Here is a 24,039-nt window from a genome sequence, read left to right as displayed (position 1 = left end):
GATGGATGGATGGATGAATGGAGGTGGAGATGAATGGAGGGTGGGAAGGAGGGAGGGAAGAGCGGATGAGTAGATGTGCGACTGGATGGAGGGAGGGGGAAGGACGGCCAGATGGTGAATGGGCGGGGGCGGGAGGGGGCAGGGATGCCGGAACGCGGCGCGGCTGCTACGGCTGGGGACCACCAGCTCCGCAGCCATCACCGGCGCGGGGCGGGGTCCGGAAAGCGCGGGGAGCGGAGGGAAGAGTGGGCGGGCTCAGCGACGCCCCCGCCCGGCTGACGTCATTTCCGCTGCCCGGGCCGGCAGAAGGGAGGGGCGCGCGCGGAGGGAAGCGGGCCTCGCCTACAGCTCGGGCCGGCCGAGACTACATTTCCCGTGGGGCCCGGCGGCGGCGGCGGCAACGGCAGCGCGGTGGCGTCGCCCGGAAGTGAAGCCCGGGACTTCCACTCGTGCGTGAGGCGAGCGGAGCCGGAGACGAGACCCCGAGGCTGAATTCCGGATTAGACAAGATGGCCGGGCTGCCCCGCAGGATCATTAAGGTAACTGCCGCGGCCGGCCCCCTGCGGCCCCTGCATCCCCTCCGCCTCCGCCGCGGCTCGGCCACGCGGCTGCGGGCGGCCCGGGCCCGGGGCCCGGCCGCAGCCGGGAGGGGTTCGGCCGGAGCCCGCCGGGGCGCCGCGCGGGAGGTGCCGGGGACTTCCGGCGGGGCGCGGCGGCCGGGGCGGTGGGGCCGGGGCTCGGAGCCGCCTCGGGCCGCCGCGCGCGCGCGTCCCCGCCGCCGCGGCCGCGCGCCTCCGGCGGGGCCCGTGCGGGAGGGCGGGCGGGAGCGCGCCGCCGCCGCCGCCGCCGAATGAATGGGCGCGGGAGGGGCCGGGCCTCCCCTCCCCCACCCCGCGCGTGGCGCCCCCCAGCTTTCCCGCCAACCTGCGGCCCGGGCCCCCCGCGGAGGAGGCCCGCTTGGTGGGGTCCCCCCGTGAAGCCGGCGGCCGAAGTCGGGGTTCACACCGTTGGCGGGGGAATGACAGGTGGGAGACCGCGGCCCCGGGATTTCCACGCAGAGCCCCCCGAACAGGCGATTTGACATGTGCCAGTTAATTTTTTTTAATTTTTGCAAGGCGCCGGGGTTAAGGGACTTTATGCCACTGAGGCCTGATGGCATCAGGGCCCCCCGACCCAGGACCAAAGCGCAGGGGGTCGTTGGAAGATGTCACATGAATCGGTGGTGAGTGGGCAGAGCACCAGCCCCGAGGACCCGACTTCAGAGGTGCCCCCAGACGCTCGGGCACCCCACTTAACCCCACCTGCCGGGCAAAAACTAAAAAAAATGACACGACTTCGACCCCCAGAGTTGTAGTTTCTAAACCTTTACTGTGAGGGAAGAATTTTATGCTTTAAAATATTGATAACACATTAATGGATTTGGGTCCCAATTGTTTTAATGGGCCTTGAAACTCATTAAATTTGACAGAGAATAGTTATACTTTTTGCATAAATTTGCAAGGTAACCCCTTGGAACTGTAGAGTTTGAAACTATTCAATGTCTCTTAGCTTTCCTTTGTCATAAAAAATGCCATTCTTTGTTGTCCGTTCTTTGAAAAAGATGACTTGGTACTTTCATTATAGCTCAGGGGAGGAATTTTAATGTTGCAGTCTTACTAGCAACATAATTTTCCTCTTGGAGAATATATTAAAATAACATGCTGTAATTATTTTAACTTTGACCACTATAAATAAGAGTATTGCCTAGCTCACAATTTCTGATAGGATCAAAATCTTGTGAAAAGCTTTAACTATTGGGGTGCTAGGGATATTCAAGAATGTTTAAGTGATTTCAACTCTTCTGAAGAGAAGAATAGTGAAAGGTTTGGACATAGTATTTAGGTAACATTAGGCCTTGTTTAGTAGACTTAACAAATTTGAATCTTAATTGGGTCAGAAAAATTAGGAGTCTATTGGTAAATTTCTCTTCTTGTAGCCTCCAAAACAAAGTTCTTTCTTGATGGACCTGTGTGACCTTGAGTTGGACACTTAGGATCTTTGGGTCTTCCGTTTCTTGATTTGTAAAATGCATGGGCAGACTCAATTGCTCCTATTTTCTGGAAATTTCCAGCTTTCTACCTGCTTCCATCTAAAACTTGCCAGAGGCCTACTTTGCCATGGGCCCTAGTTTTCTCTTACCAGTATTTGACAAGAACAGGTGGGGTAAGTAAGCAGTATATTGTTACATGGATACCAGCCTACAGTTTCTCTGCATTTTATCTAGGCTGATGGGTCCATTTGCAGAGAGAGAGAGAGACCTGCTTTACTTGCCAAATGTAGTCACCATATTGTGAGTTGATTTAGTGAGTGACCTGGCAACTACATACATATATATATATATACACACACACACACACACACACACACACATTTATATTTGAGTTCTGAGTGCATGTATGATGAAACTCCACTTTGCAGAGACTTAACTAATTCAAATGTCCTCTTAAAAAAAAGCCTTGTGACTATTCTTTTTTTGCAACAAATAAGTAAGGACCATATATTCTAACTGTTGCTAACAGAATTTAAATAAATGAAATTATATATTACTAAATATGTTCCCCCCAAAATTTCTTTTAAGTTGTAATTGTTTCATTAGCATAGCAAAATGAGTTGTCATTTCAAAAGTAGCCCTAATTAACAGAACATTCTGTTGTGATCAATGGCAGCAGTTCTACTGGAGAGAAGTGATTTTGTGATGGGGGTACAACCCACTTCAGTTAAGGTTTCATGTTTACTGTTGTGGTCTTTGAGTGGTGTTAACTTTTAACTTGGGAGGATATTTAATTAGACAAAATAATCACAAATTGTAGGAAAATTAAAATTCATCTTGGTGTTTAATGGGGGTAGACTGAGTCCAGCACTGTGGAGGATGGTTCCTATTTTCTTTTTATCTTGAGTTGTTCTTTTAGTCTTCACCTGACCACCGTGAATGGTGTGGAGTTTGCACAATTTGGAAATAGATATAGATATACATACTGTATGTTGTTGTTCTACTTGCTGTAGGGACCAGGATTTCTTCAATAGCAGTTGTAAAGTGTACAAAGCTTCACAGAGGGATTTTATTTCAACTTCACCATGATCCTGTGAGGGAGGCAGAAGTGGTTTTTGGTTTGTTTTTTTTAAAATCTGCTTTAAGAAATGGAAACTGAGGCCCAGGAAGACTAAATGTCTTCCTTCTGTATCAAGTGTCAGAAGTAAACCGCACCAAAAGAGAATGGGCTTAGAAAAAATAAGAAGACTTCTGATTTTTGTAAATTATTTTGTAGAGTCAGCTTTACATTTTAAAACTAGATTCGGCCCTCCCTCCACTTTTAAAATCTTAGCTTGGACTGTTTAGATTAAACATTTTACATAACATTTTTTAGTGAATGTGAGGATTTTTAAAAAATCCAGGCCACTTCTGTGTGTTCCAAGACACTTTTAATACCTTGATTACTCATCATGTATTACAGTAAACATTTATTAAGCCCCTACTATGTGCCAGGCACTCAACTAATGGGAATTCAAAGACAGCCCTGCTCAGGAGGCATTTGCAGTCTAAGAGGAAGATGAGATGTCCATCCAGCTCAAACATGCAAGCTGCGTTTAAGACGAATTGTAAAGAATCCACTGACAGCCAACCACAGAATTCAAGGATGATGGGAAAGTCATCCTGTACAAGGTGGGATTTTAGCTGGGACTTGGAGGAAACCAGGAGGTGACACTGAGGAGGGGAGCATTCCAGGCAGACTGGAGAGCCCACGCTAACGCCTGGGAGCAGCAGGGGGCGTTCTTTAAGCCACAGCAAGAAAACCAGGGTCACTGGACTGAAGAATCAGTGGTGGGAGACCGGAAAGTTTAGGGAGGGCAGGTTAGGTCATGAATGCCCAAAAGATCCTGGAAGTGATTGGGAGCCTCTGGGGTTTATTGAGTCAGGTAAGTGACACCTAGACCCTGGAGGGGGAGAGATTTGAGGTAGGCAAATCAGCCAGCAGGCTAGTGTGCAGGAGTGAGGCGATGAGGAGGAGTGAAAGGGTCCTCTTCGAGTAGTTACTAAGGTTGAACTGATGTGATTTGATAACTTGTGGATATGGGGAATGAGAGATTAGGAATCAAAGATTCCTAGATTGTGATTCTGGAGGGGGGATGGTGGTGGCCTTGACAGAAGTAGGGAAGTTTGGAAGAGGGTTTGAGGTGAGAACTGTCCAGTCAAGAAGTATGGACATCTCATTTAAGATGTCTAATTGGCAGTTGGAGATGTTCCAGAAACTGGAGGTCAATAGAGAGATTAGGGTTGTATAAGTAATTTTGAGACTTATCAGAAATCTAAGAGGTAATAAATAATCAAATCCTTGGGAGCTGATGAGATCACCAAGTTAAAGTGCATAGAGAAAGAAGAGAAACAAGCTCAGGAACCAGTCTTGGGGTGTAGCCAGGCTCGGTTGGTGTGATCTGGATGAAGATCCAGCAAAGGAGACTGAGGAGGAATGACTGGATAGCCAGGAGGAACACTGTGGCATCAAATCTTGGAGAGAAGTGGGGTCCACACTGTCAAAAGCTGTAGTTAGCTGGTAATTGATACATAGCATTGGTTCTGAATCTTAGGGGAGAATTGTTTCCATGGTTTAAAGAAAAGGAAAAGGAAAGTCTACCTTTCTTTACAAGGAAATGGGATGTCTACCAATATTCAGTCATTTCAGTTGTATCTGACTTTTTGGGACCCCATTTGGGGTTTTCTTCGCAAAGATACTGGAATGATTTGCCATTTCCTTCTCCACCTCATGTTACAGATGAGGAAACTGAGGCAAAGAAGATGAAGTGACTCGCCCAGGGTCACACAGCTAGTAAAGGTCTTGAGACCTGCTGCTTACTGTACTACGACCCCCTAGTGCCCCACTCACTACCCAGTAAGGTCAGAGGTATTTTCCCTTTCCATTTTTTATAGTCATGCTTTGTTGCTTCTCCTTCATTTTTTAGGATTTTTGTGAGCAAAAAATAATTTTGGTATGTTTTAAATGAGTTTTGCATACTGTGCTTACATTATTATTAATTCTCTTCCTTTAAGGATGTGCAGCAGGAATTGTAAATTTTTTGTTGTTGTAGCAAATTAAAAGACTCCTTTGTGCTTTGAGCATGGATTATGAGGACAAGAGTGGACCTGGGAGAGCTTTCAGAGAAGCTGTGGCAGCATCTACCCGGGGCAGAGGCTCAGCTGGAGGCTTGTGGCAGTTGGAGTAGAGAGGAAGGAGTGAGGGAAAGCCACAGAAGGGGTCTCTGATGGAGCATCCACTCTTGCTTCCCTCTTCCTCCAAAATAACCTCAGTGTTTCACACTTGGGAGCCTGGCTAGACAGTGTCACCCCTGATGGAACTGATGACGGTGGCAGCAAGAAGAGCTGCATCAGTGGAAGAGAGTGCCCACGCCTGTTGGGGATCCCCAAAGGTGCAGAGATGTGAGTTGGGAGTTGGAGCAAGTTGGTCAGTAGACTTGGTGAAGAAGTGGAGGGGGCTGGGAAAGGTCCAGACAATGAAGAAAGACTTTGTGCTTATTCCTGGGATACTAAGCAACCTTTGGTTGAGAAGGCAGGAGTCCAGTTAGAGGAAAGCTGCTGCTGAGACCTCAGCTAGGGGTGCATCTGCGAGACTTTAGAGGTGATAAATAGGAGAGGTGTAGTTGAGGTAGAAATGATTGGGAGAAGTGGAAGATGATGCTGGAGAAGGGGGTGGGGGGGCGTGCCAAGTTTTGAAGTTGTTCCAGGTGCCAGAGGAAATGGGAGGGCATTCAGAAAAGACAGTCCCAAGGCAGTCCCTGTGGCCTCATGGGAGAGTGAAAGCCTGTAATGACTGTGCACAGATCAGCAGCAGCATGCTTTAAGGGGGACTGAAAAAGGGGGGGGGGTTAGTTGAGGCTAAAGGAAAGGAAGACAAGGGAGAGAGATGAGGGAGGACATTTTGTACATGGGAGACAGCTACTGTCAGCGTGTGGGGTTAGTGGAGCCACTGTCTTGTTTGGGGACAGCAGTGTCAGTTTTATTGAATAGAAGAGTATGAATTGGGGAGGGAGAAGCCTATAAGGTATAAGAAGACTGGATAGGAGCCACTTAGGGAAGTCTTTGTAAACCAAGCAGAGGAGTTTTATATTTGATTCTGGAGGCAATAAGGAGCTTCAGGACCTCTTTTCATAGGGAAGTGATATAGTCAGACCTGTGTTCTAGGAAGATCACTTTATACAGCTGAGTGGAGGCTGGACTAGGCAGGGAGACCAGCCAGCAGCTATCCCAATAGTGAAGGTGTGAAGTAATGAGGCCTGCACCAGAGGGTGGCAATATCATTGGAAAGAAGGGTACACAACAATTTTTATGAAACCAGAACTTAAAGGATTGGCAGTTCATTGGATATGATAGATGAGAGAGTGTTGAGGAATTAAAAGTGATACCCGGGTTGTGATCCCAGAAGGTTGACAGTGGCCTTGACAATATTAGAGAAGTTTGGCAGGTGGGATTGGGGGGAGGGAATTGAAGTGAAAAACAGTGAGTTTAGGGTATTTATGAGGCCTCCAGTTCATGGTTTAGGAGGGGAGACTGGAGGTTAGCAGAGAGGAAGCTGATGAGATCACCAAATGAAATAGGCTATAAGAAGAAAAGGGGGCCCAGGACAGAGCCTTGATAAAGAGCCAGCAGCAGAGGAGACTGAGGAGAACCAGAGAGAAACCCTAGAAAGAAGATGTTTGTCCTTCATTCTCAAAGAAGATCCTGACATCAGGGAGGTGATGCGTAACAAGTACGAGAATTGGATTAGGGGAGAGTGTGCTTTGCTAAGTCTCCCTTTTACCTCTGGAGCCACCTGGGTCCAATGGCCAGAGATGAAGAAAGAGTGACAAGGAAAAGAAGGCTGCTATGAGGGCTGAAAAAAGGACATTACTTTTGGCAATTAGATCATTGGTTACTTAGAGAAATAGTTTCAATTAAAAGGGTAGACCAGCCTTACTACAATGATAGGAGCATGAGAGGAGACCTGAATCAACCCTGTTTTGAGAAGTAAATCCTTGAATTTTTTTTTTCATTTTTTTCTCTTTACTTTTGCTCATAAAAGATTAATTTATTTTGTAGCCAGAGATGATTTATGGTGTTAAAACTTAAAGTATTTTAGATATTACCAAATTCTTCCCTTATTTAATATCTTTTCAAAGTCATTCCACCCCTCCCCCCAAGACAAAGGATTAAATTAAAGAAATAACAGTAGCCCCCCAGCTACTGGATGAAAGGCAGATGGGGTCACCCATCTGTATAGAGTAGAAAAGTAGGCTAGTCGCTGTAGCTGAGCATCTGACACTACCACATCTTGAGTTGTGAAGAAGGAAAAGTTTATAGAGAATCCAATACCCTCATGGTTCTGCCTGTAAAGGATACCCACCAGGCAGCTTCTGGGAAACCCAAGTTTTTGATTTACAAGAGAAAACCAAATGACTTATTATTTGCTAGCCATAATAAATAGAATGGTTACCTAGAAACTATGTCTCTTGAACTTTTCATAAGTCACATGGCCCTGTATAGATAAAGATTCTGGAATTGGACTCAACATAAGCTCACCAGCCTTGAATGGATGAAATCCTAAATTAAATACATTTCAGTCACTTCACAAATTACTTCTTGTTCTCCTTTTTCATAGTCAAACTCTTAGAAAAAACTCTATACTCACATTTTCTCACTTTTTTTTTTTTACTCACATTACTCACTCCTAAACTTTCAATCTGCCTTCCATCTCTAGTATTTGTAGTACTATTTGAACCTGCTCTCTCTGAGGTTATTATTTTTTGTTGGTTAAATCGATTGGACCTCTCTCCTTATCCTTGACCTTTATAAGACATTGATGACCAAACTTACTGATTCTGAATACTCTTTCCTTTCTGAATTGCCTTATTCTGCTTTCAATCCTTTTTCTTCCTCTTGGGCTCATCTCCTTTGCAGATTCTCCATCTTGCTTTTCAGCACGGGTGTATTGTATCCAGAGCTCTCTCCTTTGCTCTGTCTAAACTTTTATCTGATTTAATCTATTCATAAATAAATTCAGTTATGCAGATGACTCCCAAATCTATGTTATATGTCTAGCCCTCACTCTCTGCTGAACTCTCAGTCCCACATCTCTAGTTGGCTTCCTCACATTTCCATATGATATTCCAGTGTGCACTCAGATTCACTATAGCCTATAATGGAACTCAGCTTTCATTCTGAACTCAGCCCTCTTCTTAATTAATCTGGTTCTCTTGAGGGCAACACCATTCTTTTAGTTTTCCAGTTTCACAGCCTGGCAGTGATGATCTACTACTATTTCATCTCATTCACCCACATATCCATTCCACCTCAACATTTTTTTTCCATTTGCCCCTCATCTCATATCCCAAACCCCTTAGGCCAGACCCTGGATTGTGGTATTAGTCTCCTAAGTGGTCTTTTATATCCAGTAATCTCTGTCATGCTCTGGAAGGAACCTCACTGATTCCTCATTTCTTTTAGGATAAAATAGAAACTCTTCTGTTAGTATGGATCCAGACTTTGAAGAGCTAGAAATGCTAACTTGTAGTGTTCTTTCCCTACAAGAAACAATTTTTCATTTTGTTTTTCTCAGTTGTTCTTAAGAGCTGTGTCATCAAGGAAGAGAAGGCCTCTGTGAGGGTGCAGAAAGGAGGAAGTTAATTCTGTTCCAGACATGTGGAACGTGTCAAAGCATGGAGATGGGGAGTAGAGATCACAGATGAGGAACAGAGAAGACGAAGCCTTCATCTCCTCCATGAATAGTTTGTAGTCTCAGAGGGCAGCCTTTATTACATTTTGGCTATTGCTGTTTTAAGTGCTGGGGAAGCTGAGGGTACCGGCAGGTCTGCAGAAGGCAAAGTTGGAGTCTGGACTTGAAGCTAGGGAGCGCATCACTTATCTTTGGGCCTTAAATTATGACTCCAACCCCTACCTACCTTCTATCCTTACAAGCTCAGAAATTCCAGGAGTCCCAACATCTAGAGTTGAGCTATGTCATTGTTTTAGTTAACAGCCCTCACTGTGACGATAAGATGTCAAGTTTGATTTTTTTGTGAACTTATAAACTGACTTTGACTCTTTTCAAAGAGGAGCTTTAAAAATCCTTTGAGGGATGGCATCTTGGGAGGAATATCTGTATAGAAGCTGCATCTGTATATAGCTTTCTGTATTCCATATCTCTATATAACTTTCTTTGCTGACCACTTGAGAGGATTATAACACCAAAATCTCTTTAGTTGGATATTTCTTATCACACTTGGCATATTTCATTCAGCCTTGTTATTGATTGCTACGTACCTTGGGATGGGTTGCCTCTATTGACTAAATGTTTAGTGAGAAAAGGTTGTTCTTTGTGGACATTGACCGAGACCTTGCATATTCATAAATAGCTAATGATGCTTTGCCATGGTGGATCATAAGCCCACTTTTTAGAGTAAAAAGATAGGGGTGACTAGGTGGCACAGTGGATAGAGCACCGGCCCTGGAGTCAGGAGGACCTGGGTTCAAATGCGGTCTCAGACACTTAATAATTACCTAGCTGTGTGGCCTTGGGCAAGCCACTTAACCCCATTGCCTTGCAAAAAATCCTAAAAAAAAATATATAGTAAAAAGATTAGGATGACAAGCCAAGTTGCATAAAAAGTAAATACAGCTTCATTCTAAAGAATATACTTATTTTTATTTTTAAGAAGCCGTTGATAGGATTGTGGAAGGAACAATACTTAAAATAATATTTGATAAAATGACAATGTTTCTTCAGTTACTCCCTGGAGATTGAATGTATTATTAACTATTAACTAGTCTCTCTCCCCTTCCGGTTAAAAGGGAGAGTCTAATCTGAATGTTATCCCATTTATCTTTAAGGATCATCAACCCTTACACAAATAAAATCAGATTTAAATAACTGGACAAATATCAACTGCTTATGAATAGGCCAAGCTAATATAATAAAAATGACAATTCTGCAAAAATTAAACTACTTGTTTAGTGCCCTACCAATCAAAATTCCAAAAAATTACTTTAATGGGTTACAAAAAATTGTAAGTAAATTCATATGGAGAAATAAAAAGTGGAGAATTTCCAGGGATTTAATGAAAAAAAGTGCAAAAGAAAGTGGCTTAGTCCTACCCGATCTAAAATTATATTATAAAGCATCAGTCATCAGAACAACTGGTATTGGCTAAGAAATAGAGTGGTGGTGGATCAGTGGAATAGATTAGGTACAATAGCAGGAAACAATTACAGAAATCTGCTTTTTGATAAACCCAAAGAGTTCAGCTATTGGGATAAAAACTTTCTCTGATAAAAACTGTTGGGAAAATTGGAAGTTAGTATGGAAGAAACTTGGATTAGACCAACACCTCACGTCCTATATACCAAGATAAGATCCAAATGGATACAGGATTTAGACATAAAAAAATACTATAAGCAAACTAGGAGATAAAGGAATAGTTTACCTGTCAGATCTATGGAAAGGGAAACAGTTTATGACCAAGGAAGAGATGGAAACCATCATTAAAAAGAAACTAGACAATTTTGATTACATTAAATTAAAAACACAAAACCTCTGTAACCAAGATCAAAAGAAATGTAGTAAATTGGGAAATAATTTTTACAACTAATATTTCTGACAAAGGACTTGTTCCTAAAATATACAGAGAACTGAGTCAAATTTAAAAAAAAAAAAAGACAAGCCATTCCCCATTTGACAAATGGTCAAAGGATATGCAAAGGCATTTTACAGATGAGGAGGTCAGAGTGATCCATAGTCATATGAAAAATTGCTCTAAATCACTAATTATTAGAAAAATGCAAATTAAAGCATCTCTGAGGTACCACCTCACACCTCTCAGATTGGCCAATATGAGCAGAAAGGACAGTGATCGATGTTGGAAGGGATGTGGGAAATCTGGGACACTAATACATTGTTGGTAGCGCTGTGAACTCACCCAACATTTCTGGAGAGCAATTTGGATTTACGCCCAAAGGGCAACAAAAATATGTATACTTTTTGATCCAGCAATACCACTACTGGGTCTATAGCCTGAAGAGAGCCCTGTTTGTGGTGACAAAGAATTGGAAATTGAGTGAATGTCCATCAATTGGGGAATCGCTTAACAAACTGGGGTCTATTTATGTGATAGAACATTATTATTCTATTAGAAACCAGGAGGGATGGGAATTCAGAGAAGCCTGGAAGGATTTTGCATGAACCGATGCCGAGGGAGATGAGTAGAACCAGAAGAACACTGTACTCTCTAACAGCAACATGGGGGTGATGATCAACCTTGATGGACTCGCTCATTCCATCAGTGCAACAGTCAGGCACAATTTGGGGCTGTCTGCAATGGAGAATCCCATCTGTATCCAGAGAAAGAATTGTGGAGTTTGAACAAAGCTATTACCTTTAATATTTTAAAAAACCCATTATCGTAATATGTAATTTTGCTGTCTCTTATACTTTTTTCCCTTAAGGATATGATTTCTCTCTCATCACATTCAACTGAGATCAAGGTATACCATGGAAACAATGTAAAGACTAAAGATTGCCTTCTGTGGGGGTGGGGGAGGGAAGGAAGATTAGGGGGGGAAATTGTAAAATTCAAAATAAAATCTTTTGTAAAATAAAAAAGGATCATAAACTCTAAACATGTTAGAATTGTTTAGTATAACAGAAGGTGCGTTTGGACACTGCTAAGAGACATTGGTTTGACTCCTGGTACCATTTTCTGCTTGTGATCTTGTACATATCCCTTTAGAGACTGGTTATTCTACTCTTTGAAGGGGTTGTGTTAGATGAGCCCTGAGGTCCCTTACAGTTCTTTAATTAATGATTGTTGGATGTTAAGCATAGGATAAATGTGAGGGGGGGGGAGAAGAAAACAAAGGACCCAATAGAGAAAGATGAAAAGAAGGAGAAAAAGTGAAGTTTAGAATATAGAATGGTGACAATATGACAGTGTCTGTAGAATTTGTCTAATTTTTTTCCCCCAAAATGTGACTATTTATCTTGATCTACAAACACTAGGGGATAGATAGTTTTTAAGGACTGGGTCAAGCCAATGCTGTTTTGCCACTTGTGGTACAAACCAATAATGTCGAACTCAATTAGAAATTGGGCCCCTTAGATGTAAGGATCCCTGCAAGTGTATATTGACTTAGAAAATCAAATTCTCAATATCTGTGTTTTATTGTATCTTGACTTATTTTGTTAATCATTTCCTCATTATACTTTAATCTGGTTCTGCAGCACTCACAAGTGGACCTGTGTGTTGGTCACAACTGGTTTAAGCTGTCTTTTGACTTAACTCTCCCCTTCCAGATTTTTTCCTGCTGTTTATGATAAAATTAATATTTTGGATAAGTAGCAGCGATTCAGAGAAACAGGTCAAAGTTGGAGTAATTTCCCTAACTCCTTAATTGTTGCTAGTGATTTCTGCCTTTGCAGGGGTCCAGCCTTTGCGGGGTCCTTGGAACCTGACAGGAGGGATAGAGTCTGCAAAATGAATTGAGTCAACACGGGTTAAAGGCAGGAGCAGGTTGACTGACTGTCTGCTGCTTAGATGAATTTTTATAGTCTCAGAATCATGTATGCATCAAGCAAGCAAGCTAAGATCATTTCCTTGGTTACAAAAGTCTACAGTTTTCATCATCAAGCATATAGTTCATATGGTTACAAGTTTGATTATCAATCATATAGTTAATTTTCTTGACCCTGCTCAGACTGTGATGACCTCAACCTGTCTGTTGCCTAGTTTGTTGCTGCATATAGTAAAGTTATTAATTCATTTTAAGTTATTAATTAAGCAATTCTTTTAATGGAAAGTTTTTTATATTTTCTGTGTAAGTAATGTTCTTTGATATACTCCCTTAACAATCTATGCTTGTCCACCCATCCGTTAACTCTTACAATAACCACTTTTCCTTTCAGGCCTTGTTGGTAGAAACCACGGTTACTGTGACTTTTATTCTTTCCCAAGAAACTAAGGCTGTTAGAGTTCACATAGCGACCACCTATACTAACTATTCTTTCACCATCTTTATCATATATTCCTGTGTATGATAAGGGGGGCAAAATTGTTAATTTCCCTGGAATTCTATCTGACCCATCTTGTATCTGTTTTCCCTGTATATATTCTGACATCTCCTTGGAATTCCCAGTGTTGGGTTTTCCAGAGATTTCCTAATGTTGAAGCCTTTTGTATGCCTCAGGGAGAGGCAGTCCTGTTAAATTTGGACAGTTTACAAGGAATTTCTCTATTTGGACAGTTTACAAGGAATTCCACTATTAGGATGAGTAAGTATTGCAATCAATAATAGATCTATAAACATTGATATGCATGGAATCCCTATATATATTGAAGAAGGAAATGTTGTTCCATCAGGTGGTGTGACCACCTTAAGTCTTCTTGGCCACAACTGTGTCAAGCAGCTTAGAGACCCTGGCTCCCAGCATGCCTCAGAATGCAACTTAGCTTTTACCTGTTGTCAGTGGTCACAGATATCTCCATTCTTAAGATCAGTGCATGTGCTCTCAGCTTCCTTTTAGATGTGCTGATTTAGAAATTTGCCTATATGCTCTTAAATGAAAAGGGTAGGAAATTAAGCACTATCTTCCTTGCCTCTGTTCTTGCTGTCTGACATGTAATCTTGACTTTTTAAAAATATCATATAATTCATATTTTACTATTTCATAGTGTTACATAAAAATAACGCTCATTGTCTTAGTTTGACATTTTCAATGTACTTTTACTTCCTATGATTTCTTTCAACCTTTAAATTATCCTCTAAGTTAGAAAATTGCATCAGACCCGTAATGATTGTCTTGCCTTGCTCAAGGCTATGAGGTTGCTGGTAAGGGACAAAGCTGAGACTAGAACCAAGTCTTTTCGTTTTCTCTACTAGACTGCACACCTTTATTCTAGTTTAACTTTGGGTGCCTTTTTAAGACCAAAAGAATTGTAACTAAAATTGTTGATAGACTAAGACAACACCATTGGCAGAAATCCTGGAGTGGTTTGCCATTTCCTCCTCCAGCCTATTTTACAGCTGAGAAACTGGGGCAGCAGAGTTAAGTGACTTGTCCAGGATCACACAGCTGGTCAGTCAGTTATCTGAGGCTGAATTTGAACTCAGGGAGAGGCTCAGGACTCTTCACTGAGCCTCCTCCTCCTGCTAATAGTCATGCTTCAGTATTGAAGGACCAACCCAGTGACTGGGGGCGAGTGGCGCCATGATGTTTATTGTGGCGAGGAGTCTGCTGTGCCAGACCTATCTCACTTGCCTGTGTCAGGATTCCACCCCTGGGTCTGATCAGTAGGACACAGGACTAATGGAGGTGGTCTGGCTGCCGGAGGGCCGCTTACCCTTGAATAGGCTTCATTTTCCCGTATCAGCGCTTTATGAATTTCCCAGGAATATATCTGAGATGTATTGTCCAAAATGAATTTAAGATGAATTCTCCGTATACTACTCGTGTGATTATAGATAATCACCATAAAAAGGTAGATTGGTCATAGGAAAATAGCGAGGAATTGCTACTAACCTGTGTTCTTTGTTGATTTCCATGAAATATTAAAATAGCTAAAGGCCCTTCACAGTGTTGGATGAACCCTCTGTGAAGGATAGACAGAAATCTGCAGACACTTGGTGCTTGGTATATCTGCTAAATCTGTTGCTGAAAGATGTAGCCTTATTAGTGAGGCATGAGTTTAAAAATTATCTCTTAGATACTGGGCGTTGAGGTTTCCAAAGGCAAAAATAAAGCTGTCCCTGATTTCGAGGTGCTTGTGTTCTATTGGGGAAGGAGACATATATAGAAAGTACAGTCTAGTTTAATGGGGAAATCCTAGAACTGGGAAAGTGTCTAGCTCAACTGAGTAAATGGAGTAGGGGAGGCTATGAGAGAATAGATTGTTGGGCTGTTGATTAAAGCCATTTGTGGATGGACCAGGACAACCTTTTTGATCATTCAGTAAACATGGAAATGATAAGGATATCAAGAAGCAAAAAGAGTCTTTTCCCTCATATTCTAAGAATGGGAAACAAACATAAAAGTAATTGGGGAAAGATATATATCTACACACACACACACACACACACACACACACACACACACACCAAGTAGCTGGGTGATAATCTTAGAAAAGGCATTGGTAGCTGGTAAGACCTCCTGCAAGAGATGGATTTGATGAATGGAAGCCAGAGAAACTAAGAACAAGGTGTCATATGTTGCTGGAACTTAGTCTGTGGGGTAGAAAAGAGCCTTTTAGTGCCAGATAACTTTATTTGATCCTAGAGGTAGGAGGAGACTGCTGACATTTATGAATTGGGGGGCTATCATCAGACCCCTGAACTGAAGGCTCTTGGATTAGTCCAGCCAAGAGCTGATGAGGTGCTTGAACCAGGGGTGTTGCTGTGTGAATGGATAGGAGGTTAGATGAGAAATGACAAGATTTGGCCATGAATAATTTGATTTTCTAGGCTCTGAGGACCAGGGAGAATGAGGAGTGAGGATAACAGGATATAGCCATTTTATTCATTCTCATCTATAGTTCATGGAAAACTAAGGGCTTTGGCGAGGGAATTCTTAAATTCTTGAAGAAGACAATGGAAAATTTTTCAATTCTAGTGAGTTCTTCTGTGGAAATGAAAACTTTGTGAATATCTTTCAACCCCAAAGCCTTCATTTTCAGAACCACTGTTTTGGGAATCAGTGTTTCTAAATTAGATTATTAGTGAATCATTTCCAAGATAATTTGTTTTACAGGACTCACAGATTATTAGTTCTTTCAAGTTTGGAATTTAATGATTGAAGGTAGTAACCACTGAAGTTCTTTCCACATTCATCTCTTTCACAAGTGAATTTTCACAAAATACTGTATTCAATGGCAGCTATTTCTATCTTAGTTCAGTTGCCTGGATTGAGGTTTCATCTGAGCAGTTTTTTGATTTGCACTTCAACAGAGTTGGAGTTTGTGTGTTCTATGATTATCTGTCTGTTAGATGTAAATCCATCATTAGCTTTTCAACCAATAGATGGCCTCCATTCTTCCTGAAGATCCTGAACATCTAAGACCATCTTCCTAGTGGCTACAAACCCTTTATTTTCTTTTTTATTAATATTTTATTTTTTTTCCAATTTTATAAATAGTAGGTTTTTTACAATTTCCTCCCCCCCCCCCAGAAGGCAGTCTGATAGTCTTTACATTGTTTAGTTCCTGCACATTGATCGAAATTGAAATCTCAGACTGACCTATGTGACCAGAAAGGACAACGATCAATGTTGGAAGGGATTGGGAAATCTGAGACACTAATGCATTGTTGGTGAAGCTGTGAACTCATCCAACTTTTCTGGAGAGAAATTTGGAACTATGCTCAAAGGGCAAGAAAAATGTGCATACTCTTTGATCCAGCAATACTGCTGAAGAGATCATAACTTTGATCATCCCTCTCTCCCCTCATGAAGAATATCATGAAGAGATGATGAAAAAGGGTAAAAGTATCACTTGTACAAAAATATTCATAGCAGCCCTGTTTGTGGTGGCAAAGAATAGGAAATTGGGTGAATGTCCATCAATTGGGGAATGACTGATCGAATTGTGGTATGTATATGTTATGGAACACTGTTGTTCTATTAGAAACCAGGAGGGATGGGAATTCAGAGAAGCCTGGAGAGATTTGCATGAGCTGATGTTGAGTGAGATGAGCAGAACCAGAACACTGTACACCCTAACAGCAACATGGGGTGATGTTCAATCTTAATGGACTTACTCATTCATCAGTGCAACAATCAGGGACAATTTTAGAGTATCTGCCAAGAAGAATATTCCAGAGAAATATTCCAGAGAAAGAATTGAGGAGTTTAAACAAAGACCAAAGGTATCTTATTACATAATTTTGCTCTTATATTTTATTTTTTCCCTTAAGGATATGATTTCTCTCTAACACATTCGATTGTGATCATTGTATAGCATGGAAACAATGTAAAGACTGGCAAATTGCCTAATGGGGGGGTGGGGAGTGAAGCAAGATTGGGGGGAAATTTGTTAAAATTCAAAAAATAAATTTAAAAATAAAAAAGAGAAATTATATCCTTGAGGAGAAAAATAAAATATTAGAGATAGCAAAATTATATAGTACATAAGATAATTTTTTTTTAAAGAAAGTACTCCTGTTTTAGAGTTTTTATAGACTTTATCATGCTTACGAGGGAAAAGAGTTCAAGACTAAATATTAGATTTCAATACCTGAATGGATTTTGAGATTGTGTAGCAGAAATTATTGTATAAATCCCTCTCTCCCCTCACACCCCCAAGATAGATGATTAATCTCATTACTTTATAATTTAATCTGCTATACATTATAGACTGGTTTTGAACTTCATTTTCATTGATAACTTCAGTACCTACTGACTCTAGTTTTCTTATTAAATGAAATTCTCTTTAGCTGGTAAAAGTTTTATTTTTCAAATCTAGGAGCCTCCACCAAAGTTCTACTACATTTATTCATTGTGGTGTGGAGATGCAAGCTACAGAGGTAGGTAAGTCCTGTGTCCCAAGTTCAGGATGAGTCATATCCAGGACACCACAGTGGCCACTGGATGACAATGCATCAGTATGTAAAGGTGTAGGAAGGTTGAAGCTAGTGTTTATTTAAATTGCCCAACTCGGCATTGAGATCACGTCGATAGAAGGTGAATTTCTGCTCAATAAATAGCACATAATTTGGAAGTCAGTTAAAAAGTGTCATTTTATTTACTGACCTATTAATGGAATTAAATTAACATAGCCCAGGGTGGCCAGGTGAGGCAGTGGATAGAGCACAGGCCCTGAAGTCAGGAGTACCTGGGTTCAAATATGACCTCAGACACTTAATAATTACCTAGCTGTGTGGCCTTGGGCAAGCCACTTAACTACATTTGCCTTGCAAAAACCTAAAAAAACAAAACAAGTAAATTAACATAGCCCAAGGTCTTGCTTTTTAAGAGTTACTAGTTTTAAATCATAAATCATAAATGCTTTATTTAATCTTAGAGCAGGATTAAAGATCATTGGAGTTTTTTATTTTTTGAATGACTAGGAAAAAATGCTAAGTAGAATAGTCCAAAAGACCGAGTGATTTTGCTGATGAGTTTATAGGATGGATGATCTTATAGATCAGGTTTCAGTCTTTCTCTTCCCCCGGAATGTATGTGATGGTAATGATTGTTTTCATTTGTTTCATTTTGGTGGTAAATAATATTCTGGTGTAAGCCTTTTATGACCAATGTTCATTTTCTTGGAAAGTATTTTCATCTTTGGGTCTTTCAGTCAGATCCCTAATTTCCTAAATTAAAACTTCCTATTATTTAATATTTCAATTGAAGCCTTATTTCTTACTTAACTGCTTGCCTCTGACACAGTAAAGTAGGAATGTGAAGTGGCACTGTTAGACTACGGTTATCCTTTCCATATAATGACTTTCCCCATTGTGGTTTAGATACAATTTGAGTTGGCTTAAGAAATTAAATGGGAATTTTGGGGGATTTTTGTGGAGACTGCAGACAACACACAAAAGTCAACAGATGACAAAATAAGTTTGTGTATTCAGAAATACATTATATAATAACATTTTAGTACGTAATAATTCAGATTTCTTCTCTTAGACAAAGGGAGGGCCAAAAAATTTTCCACAGATTTTCCAGATTGGAAAGTGTATTAAAGATAACTTGTTTCATTCTTCCTCAGAGACTATAGTGAAACCTAGAAGTGATTGCTACTCATTCTCATTGGGATGAGAGCAAGAAGAGCTAATATTGAGAGAAGAAAAGGTGATGAAACTAATGGGGGGGCGACCTCTTTATTTCTTGTATTGGGTTTTGATGTGTTTTAGTTTTCATTTCTGCTTTTATTAGAATTGGTTTTGTTTTAGGTTTTTGCAAGGCAGTGGGGTTAAGTGACTTGCCCAAAGTCACACAGCTAGGTAATTACTAAGTGTCTGAGGCTGGATTTGAACTCAGCTCCTCCTGACTCCAGGGCCGGTGTTCTATCCACTGCACCACCTAGCTACCTTCCCTCTACATTTTTAAAATCAGCTTCTGTGAGCCTCTTTTTGGAGGTGAGGTGATGGTTTCCTACCTCTAGCCTATCCTTACACATTGAGAAGAAAATGAAAAACAAAACTCTTGAAGTAAATATGCATGGTCAAATTCCCACAATGACTGTATCTGAAAATGCAGTAATAGATCTTATCTTAATAAGCAGTTAGATGTGATACAGTATGAGAGAGCATGAGGTAGAGGATAGAGATCCTGTCTTCATGGGGAGATCTGGTTCATTCACATCCTCCCTCAATCTCATACTGACTATGTGACAGTGAACAAGTTACTTATCCCTTCAGTAGTACTAAAGGACTCTTAGACTTGAAAGTGCCAATGTGCATTAATAGAGGAAGTTCCTTACTGGGAACTTTGTACATGGAAAAAATGAAAAGTCTAGTCTCTTTCTTTTTAAGGGCAATTAAATGTTCCAGTGTTTTGTGTTTTTTTTTTTTTTAATTTTAAGATCTTAGTCTCTGACAATTGAGTCACATATACTAGTATACTACTTATACTGTACCATTTCATTTTCAGTATCTGAATTGGTGGGACCAAGAATGTTCTAGTTTTATGAAAATACAGAGTAGAGTTGAGAGCAAATTTTGTAAACTGAAATAGTGGGACCTTGCCTACTTCTTAGTTATCCTGATTCAACAGTGTTACTTATATATAAAAACACTCATTGTGGAAAGGGGTCCTGAACTATGTAAAATATTCAATAAATTTTGGGGGAAATCAAATCTAGATAGGTAGTCAGAATAATTGAGGTTGTCCTGACTTAATGATTCCAAATTCTTTGTATCTTACTCTTTGATATTTGGGAACAAGAAATCTGAATTTCTGTCAAGTTATTCTTTTTTTTAATAGTGCTTTCTTTGTATGTTTCTGAATAATGATAATAATAATAAACAGCAAATCCTTTTCTATAATAGGATTATACTAAAGGTATTTTCTCTAAAAGGGTTATACTAAAAGTTTTAGAGATTTTCCATTAAACTATAATGATAAATACATCATTTATTGTTACATTATTATTTGTTTGCAAATTTTATTGTGACAGCACTTTGAACCATCTGACAGTGAGCTCCTACTGATTTACTTTGGTTTGCTTAAAATAATTCCAATATTCTTCACATTTTTTGCTTATTGGCATGGACATATTTTAAAAAATAGAAAATATTGCGTACAAGGAACTGTGGCCTATAGAATAAATTATGTATGGTTTTAAGTTAACAGCTCTACATGGAATCATGTTTTGAAATTGTCGATTTAAGGAGTTATTTTACTAATAGAAATTTATTATTTCTTGAATTAACATTCAATAGTATTATTTTTTTTGTTTTTATGTTTTTTTGCAAAGCAAATGGGGTTAAGTGGCTTGCCCAAGGCCACACAGCTAGGTAATTATTAAGTTGTCTGAGACCGGATTTGAACCCAGATACTCCTGATGCCAGGGCCAGTGCTTTATCCACTGCGCCACCTACCTGCCCCTCAATAGTATTATTAATATTTATTTTATTTTCAAGAATGTCGCAGCTGCTTAGCAGGCAGAACCATGGACATACTTGTGGCAATAATTATGTGCAAGACAGACTGCTTTGTGATATTTATCTTCTACCTTCTTCTGTCCATGTTCTGACATCTTAAGCTAACCTTCAGCTTTGGTGCCAGTATCATCATTTTTTGCTCTTACTTTTGACCTGTCATCAGTAGATTCCATTAACATCTGTGTCTTGATTGTTAACCTTTAGTTTTCAAAGGAGAATGATGTCACTTTTCCTCTAATTTCTCAACTGATTTTTCTCAGTATCCAAAAAACCGTAAAAATGTTCTGAGAAATGTTGGAAAGGAATTTCTTCATTGACTAAAGTTTGCCCTCTGAGCCTCTCAAAGGCACAGCATTTCTTCCATTAACTCTTGTACTCCTTGTGGCTAAGCCATTTGCTTTTCTTGATGCTGTAATGATTATAATTGTTAGACAGTTAGTTATTCTTCTAGGTTTATCTCTTAGCCATTTGTGTTCAGTGTTTTCTTTGGTCTTGTGAATTGAGTCTCCCTGCCTGTCTTGAAGGGATGGCTAGGATTGGATACCACCTTCTGCCACGATGTACTACATACTTCAGTCTTGTGAGGGGGTCTACTGTAGATTTAGGCCTTGACTAGTTTTCTTTTCCTTCTCTTTATACAAATCCTTTTACTGTGAGGCATAGTGAGACCTTATCTGATAGGTGTGAGGTGGTACCTCAGATATAATTTACATTTTTCTAATCAGTAGTTACATTTAAAGCATTTTTTTCATATTACTATAGACAGCTTATTCATATTCTGTGACCATTTATCCATTAAGGAAAGCGCTATTGGTGGAATTGTGAACTGATCTAACCTTTTTTGAAGAGCAGTTTGGAACTCTGTCCAAAGGGTTATAAATCTGTACATATCCTTTGACCCAGAAATATTACTGCTAGGTTTGTATCCCAAAGAGATTTCAAAAAAGAAATGGACCTATTTGTCAAATATTTATAGCAACTCTTTTTTGTGATGACAAAAATTGGAAATTAAGGAGATGTTAGTCAGTTAGGGAATGGCTGAACAAGTTGTGGTATATGAATGTAAATGGAATATTAATGTGCTGTAACAATATTATACAATGATCAACTGTGTGATCCAAGACAGTTCCAAGATATCATGATGAAAAATGCTGACTATCTCCAGAGAATGAAATTATGGAGTTTGAATGCAGACTGAAGCATAATTTTTTTACTTTAATTATTTCAGTTTTTTTGTCTGTTTTCTTTCACAATATGAGTAATATGGAAATGTTTTTCATAACTACACATATATAACCTGTATCAAATTGTGTGCTCTAATAAATGAGGGACGGGGTGAGAGAATTCAAAACTTAAAATTAAAAAGTTTATTACATGTAATTAGAAAAAACTCATTCAATTAAAAAAAAAAGACTGGTGGGATCATTTCACAGCTTCACAAACCATTTAAGTATCATACCTGCTTTTCCTCTTTTGTCATTTTTTGCCAGTCTGGCAAAATAGGCAGAGGCAGAACCTCAAGTTTGCTTTAATTTTCTATTCTTTAATTACTGTTCATTTAGAGCATCCCCCCATCTCCAGGCCTACCCCTCCTCCCCTTGTTGATAGCATCCATTGGGACAGAATCTTAATCTTTTAAAGGTTTACATAAGGAGTTAAAATAAGACAAAAAGTGAGGAGAAAGAAATTTGCTAATCTATAAACATGCATGGAATAGTAGAGTCATCTCATGACCACATTTTTATCTGAATTTGATAGAAAAGAACTGAATACTTCCCTATTCCTTCCCTCTCTTCACCCTTACCTCCTACAAAGAATTTGATATAGAAATACACTTAACCCCATGGTGATAGTGATAGAGCAGGCAAAAGAGACAGCATGAAGCAGCCTAGAATTGGGGACAAAATGGTCACGACAGAACTAATTTCATGGCTTCAGAGAGTTGATCATAAAGGATGATTGAACAAATCAGGATCTGGGCTTGGTGAAAAGAGGGGCAGATGAATGGGAACAGGCCATTTCTTTTTTCTTTAATAAAAAAGATTTTATTTATTTTGAATTTAACAAGTTTTCCCCTCAACCTTCCTTCCCTCCCCATCCCCCACAGAAGGCAGTCTTTTAGCCTTTACATTGTTTTCATGGTACACATTGATCTAAGTGGAATGTCATGAAAGAGAAATCATATCCTTAAGGAAGAAACAAAGTATAAGAGATAGCAAAATTATATAAGATAACTTTTTAAATTAAAGGTAATAGTCTTTGGTCTTCGTTCAAACTCCACAATTCTTTCTCTGGATACAGATAGTATTCTCCATCACAGACAGTCCAAAATTGTCCCTGGTTGTTGTACTGATGGAATGAGCAAGTCCATCAAGGTTGGTCATCACCCCCACATTGCTGTTGGGTGTACAATGTTTTTCTGGTTCTGCTCATCTCACTCAGCATCAGTTCATGCAAATCCTTCCAAGCTTCCCTGAATTCCCATCCCTCCTGGTTTCTAATAGAACAATAGGGAACAGGCCATTTTAATTACACAGTGTAGTCTGCTCAGATTCCCTTATTTTTCAATGCTCCAGATTTCTTTCATCACAGTGGCATCACCCTGTCTGATGGTTATTATCAGAGATGATCATTGAAAAGGCCTGTTTTTGTTGTTCTATTTTCTAGAGATTCCAGAAGGATCTTGATGGATGGATGGATGGATGGATGGATGGATGGATGGATGGATGGATGGATGGGGGAGACATCTCATAAAAGCCTATATTAATTGTGAAAATGCACTATTGTAATCCTTTGTAGAAAATGGCTTGTTCACAGGCACTTTTCAGTCTTGTTTGACTCTTTGTGACACCAGTTGGGGTTTTCTTGGAAAAGATCTTGGAGTGGTTTGCTATTTCCTTCTCTGGCTCATTTTACAGATGATGAAACTGAGGCAAACTGAGTTATGTTATTTGTCCAGGATCACAAAGCTAGTAAGCGTGTGAGGCCAGGTTTTGACTCGTGTCTTCTGGGCTTCAGGCTGGTGCTGTTTCCACTGTACCACCTAGATGCCTTTCTGAAAACTTACTTGTTCCCTACTTAAAACTCTCTTTGAAGGCTCTTGGGTAAAAATGGTGGGGTGAGGATGAATAGTTGTTTTCTTGGTTCTCTAAGGCTGCCCCCATATCTCCCCTCCCTCATATAAATCCCACTTTTATTGTTCTTTTATCACTGTCACTATTGTATCACCACCAGCATGGGTCTCTACTTTATTATACATGGAGTTCATTTTGGCTTCATGAAATTATGAATGTCCCCATGATATTCAGTGCCCATAACGAGTAGTCTTTTAGTAGCTAAGATTTCTCTCTTTTCTCTTGGATACT

General features: G+C 40.1%; 1 protein-coding gene across 1 annotated transcript in view; it reads left to right on the top strand.

Moving 5' to 3' along the window:
* The first annotated feature begins 346 nt into the window (after positions 1-346).
* UBE2N (ubiquitin conjugating enzyme E2 N) overlaps positions 347-24,039 on the top strand; it is a 36,983-nt gene continuing 13,290 nt past the window's right edge. Inside the window, exon 1 of the mRNA XM_074226585.1 lies at positions 347-539. Coding sequence (XP_074082686.1) covers positions 510-539 — 30 coding nt within the window. The 5' untranslated portion in view covers positions 347-509. The remainder of the gene's footprint in view (positions 540-24,039) is intronic.

The sequence above is a fragment of the Macrotis lagotis genome, chromosome 2 (genome assembly GCF_037893015.1).
Source record: "Macrotis lagotis isolate mMagLag1 chromosome 2, bilby.v1.9.chrom.fasta, whole genome shotgun sequence".
Taxonomy (NCBI): Eukaryota; Metazoa; Chordata; class Mammalia; order Peramelemorphia; family Peramelidae; genus Macrotis; species Macrotis lagotis.
The sequence above is the reverse complement of the archived record's forward strand: the minus strand, read 5'-3'. Positions and strand labels throughout refer to the sequence as shown.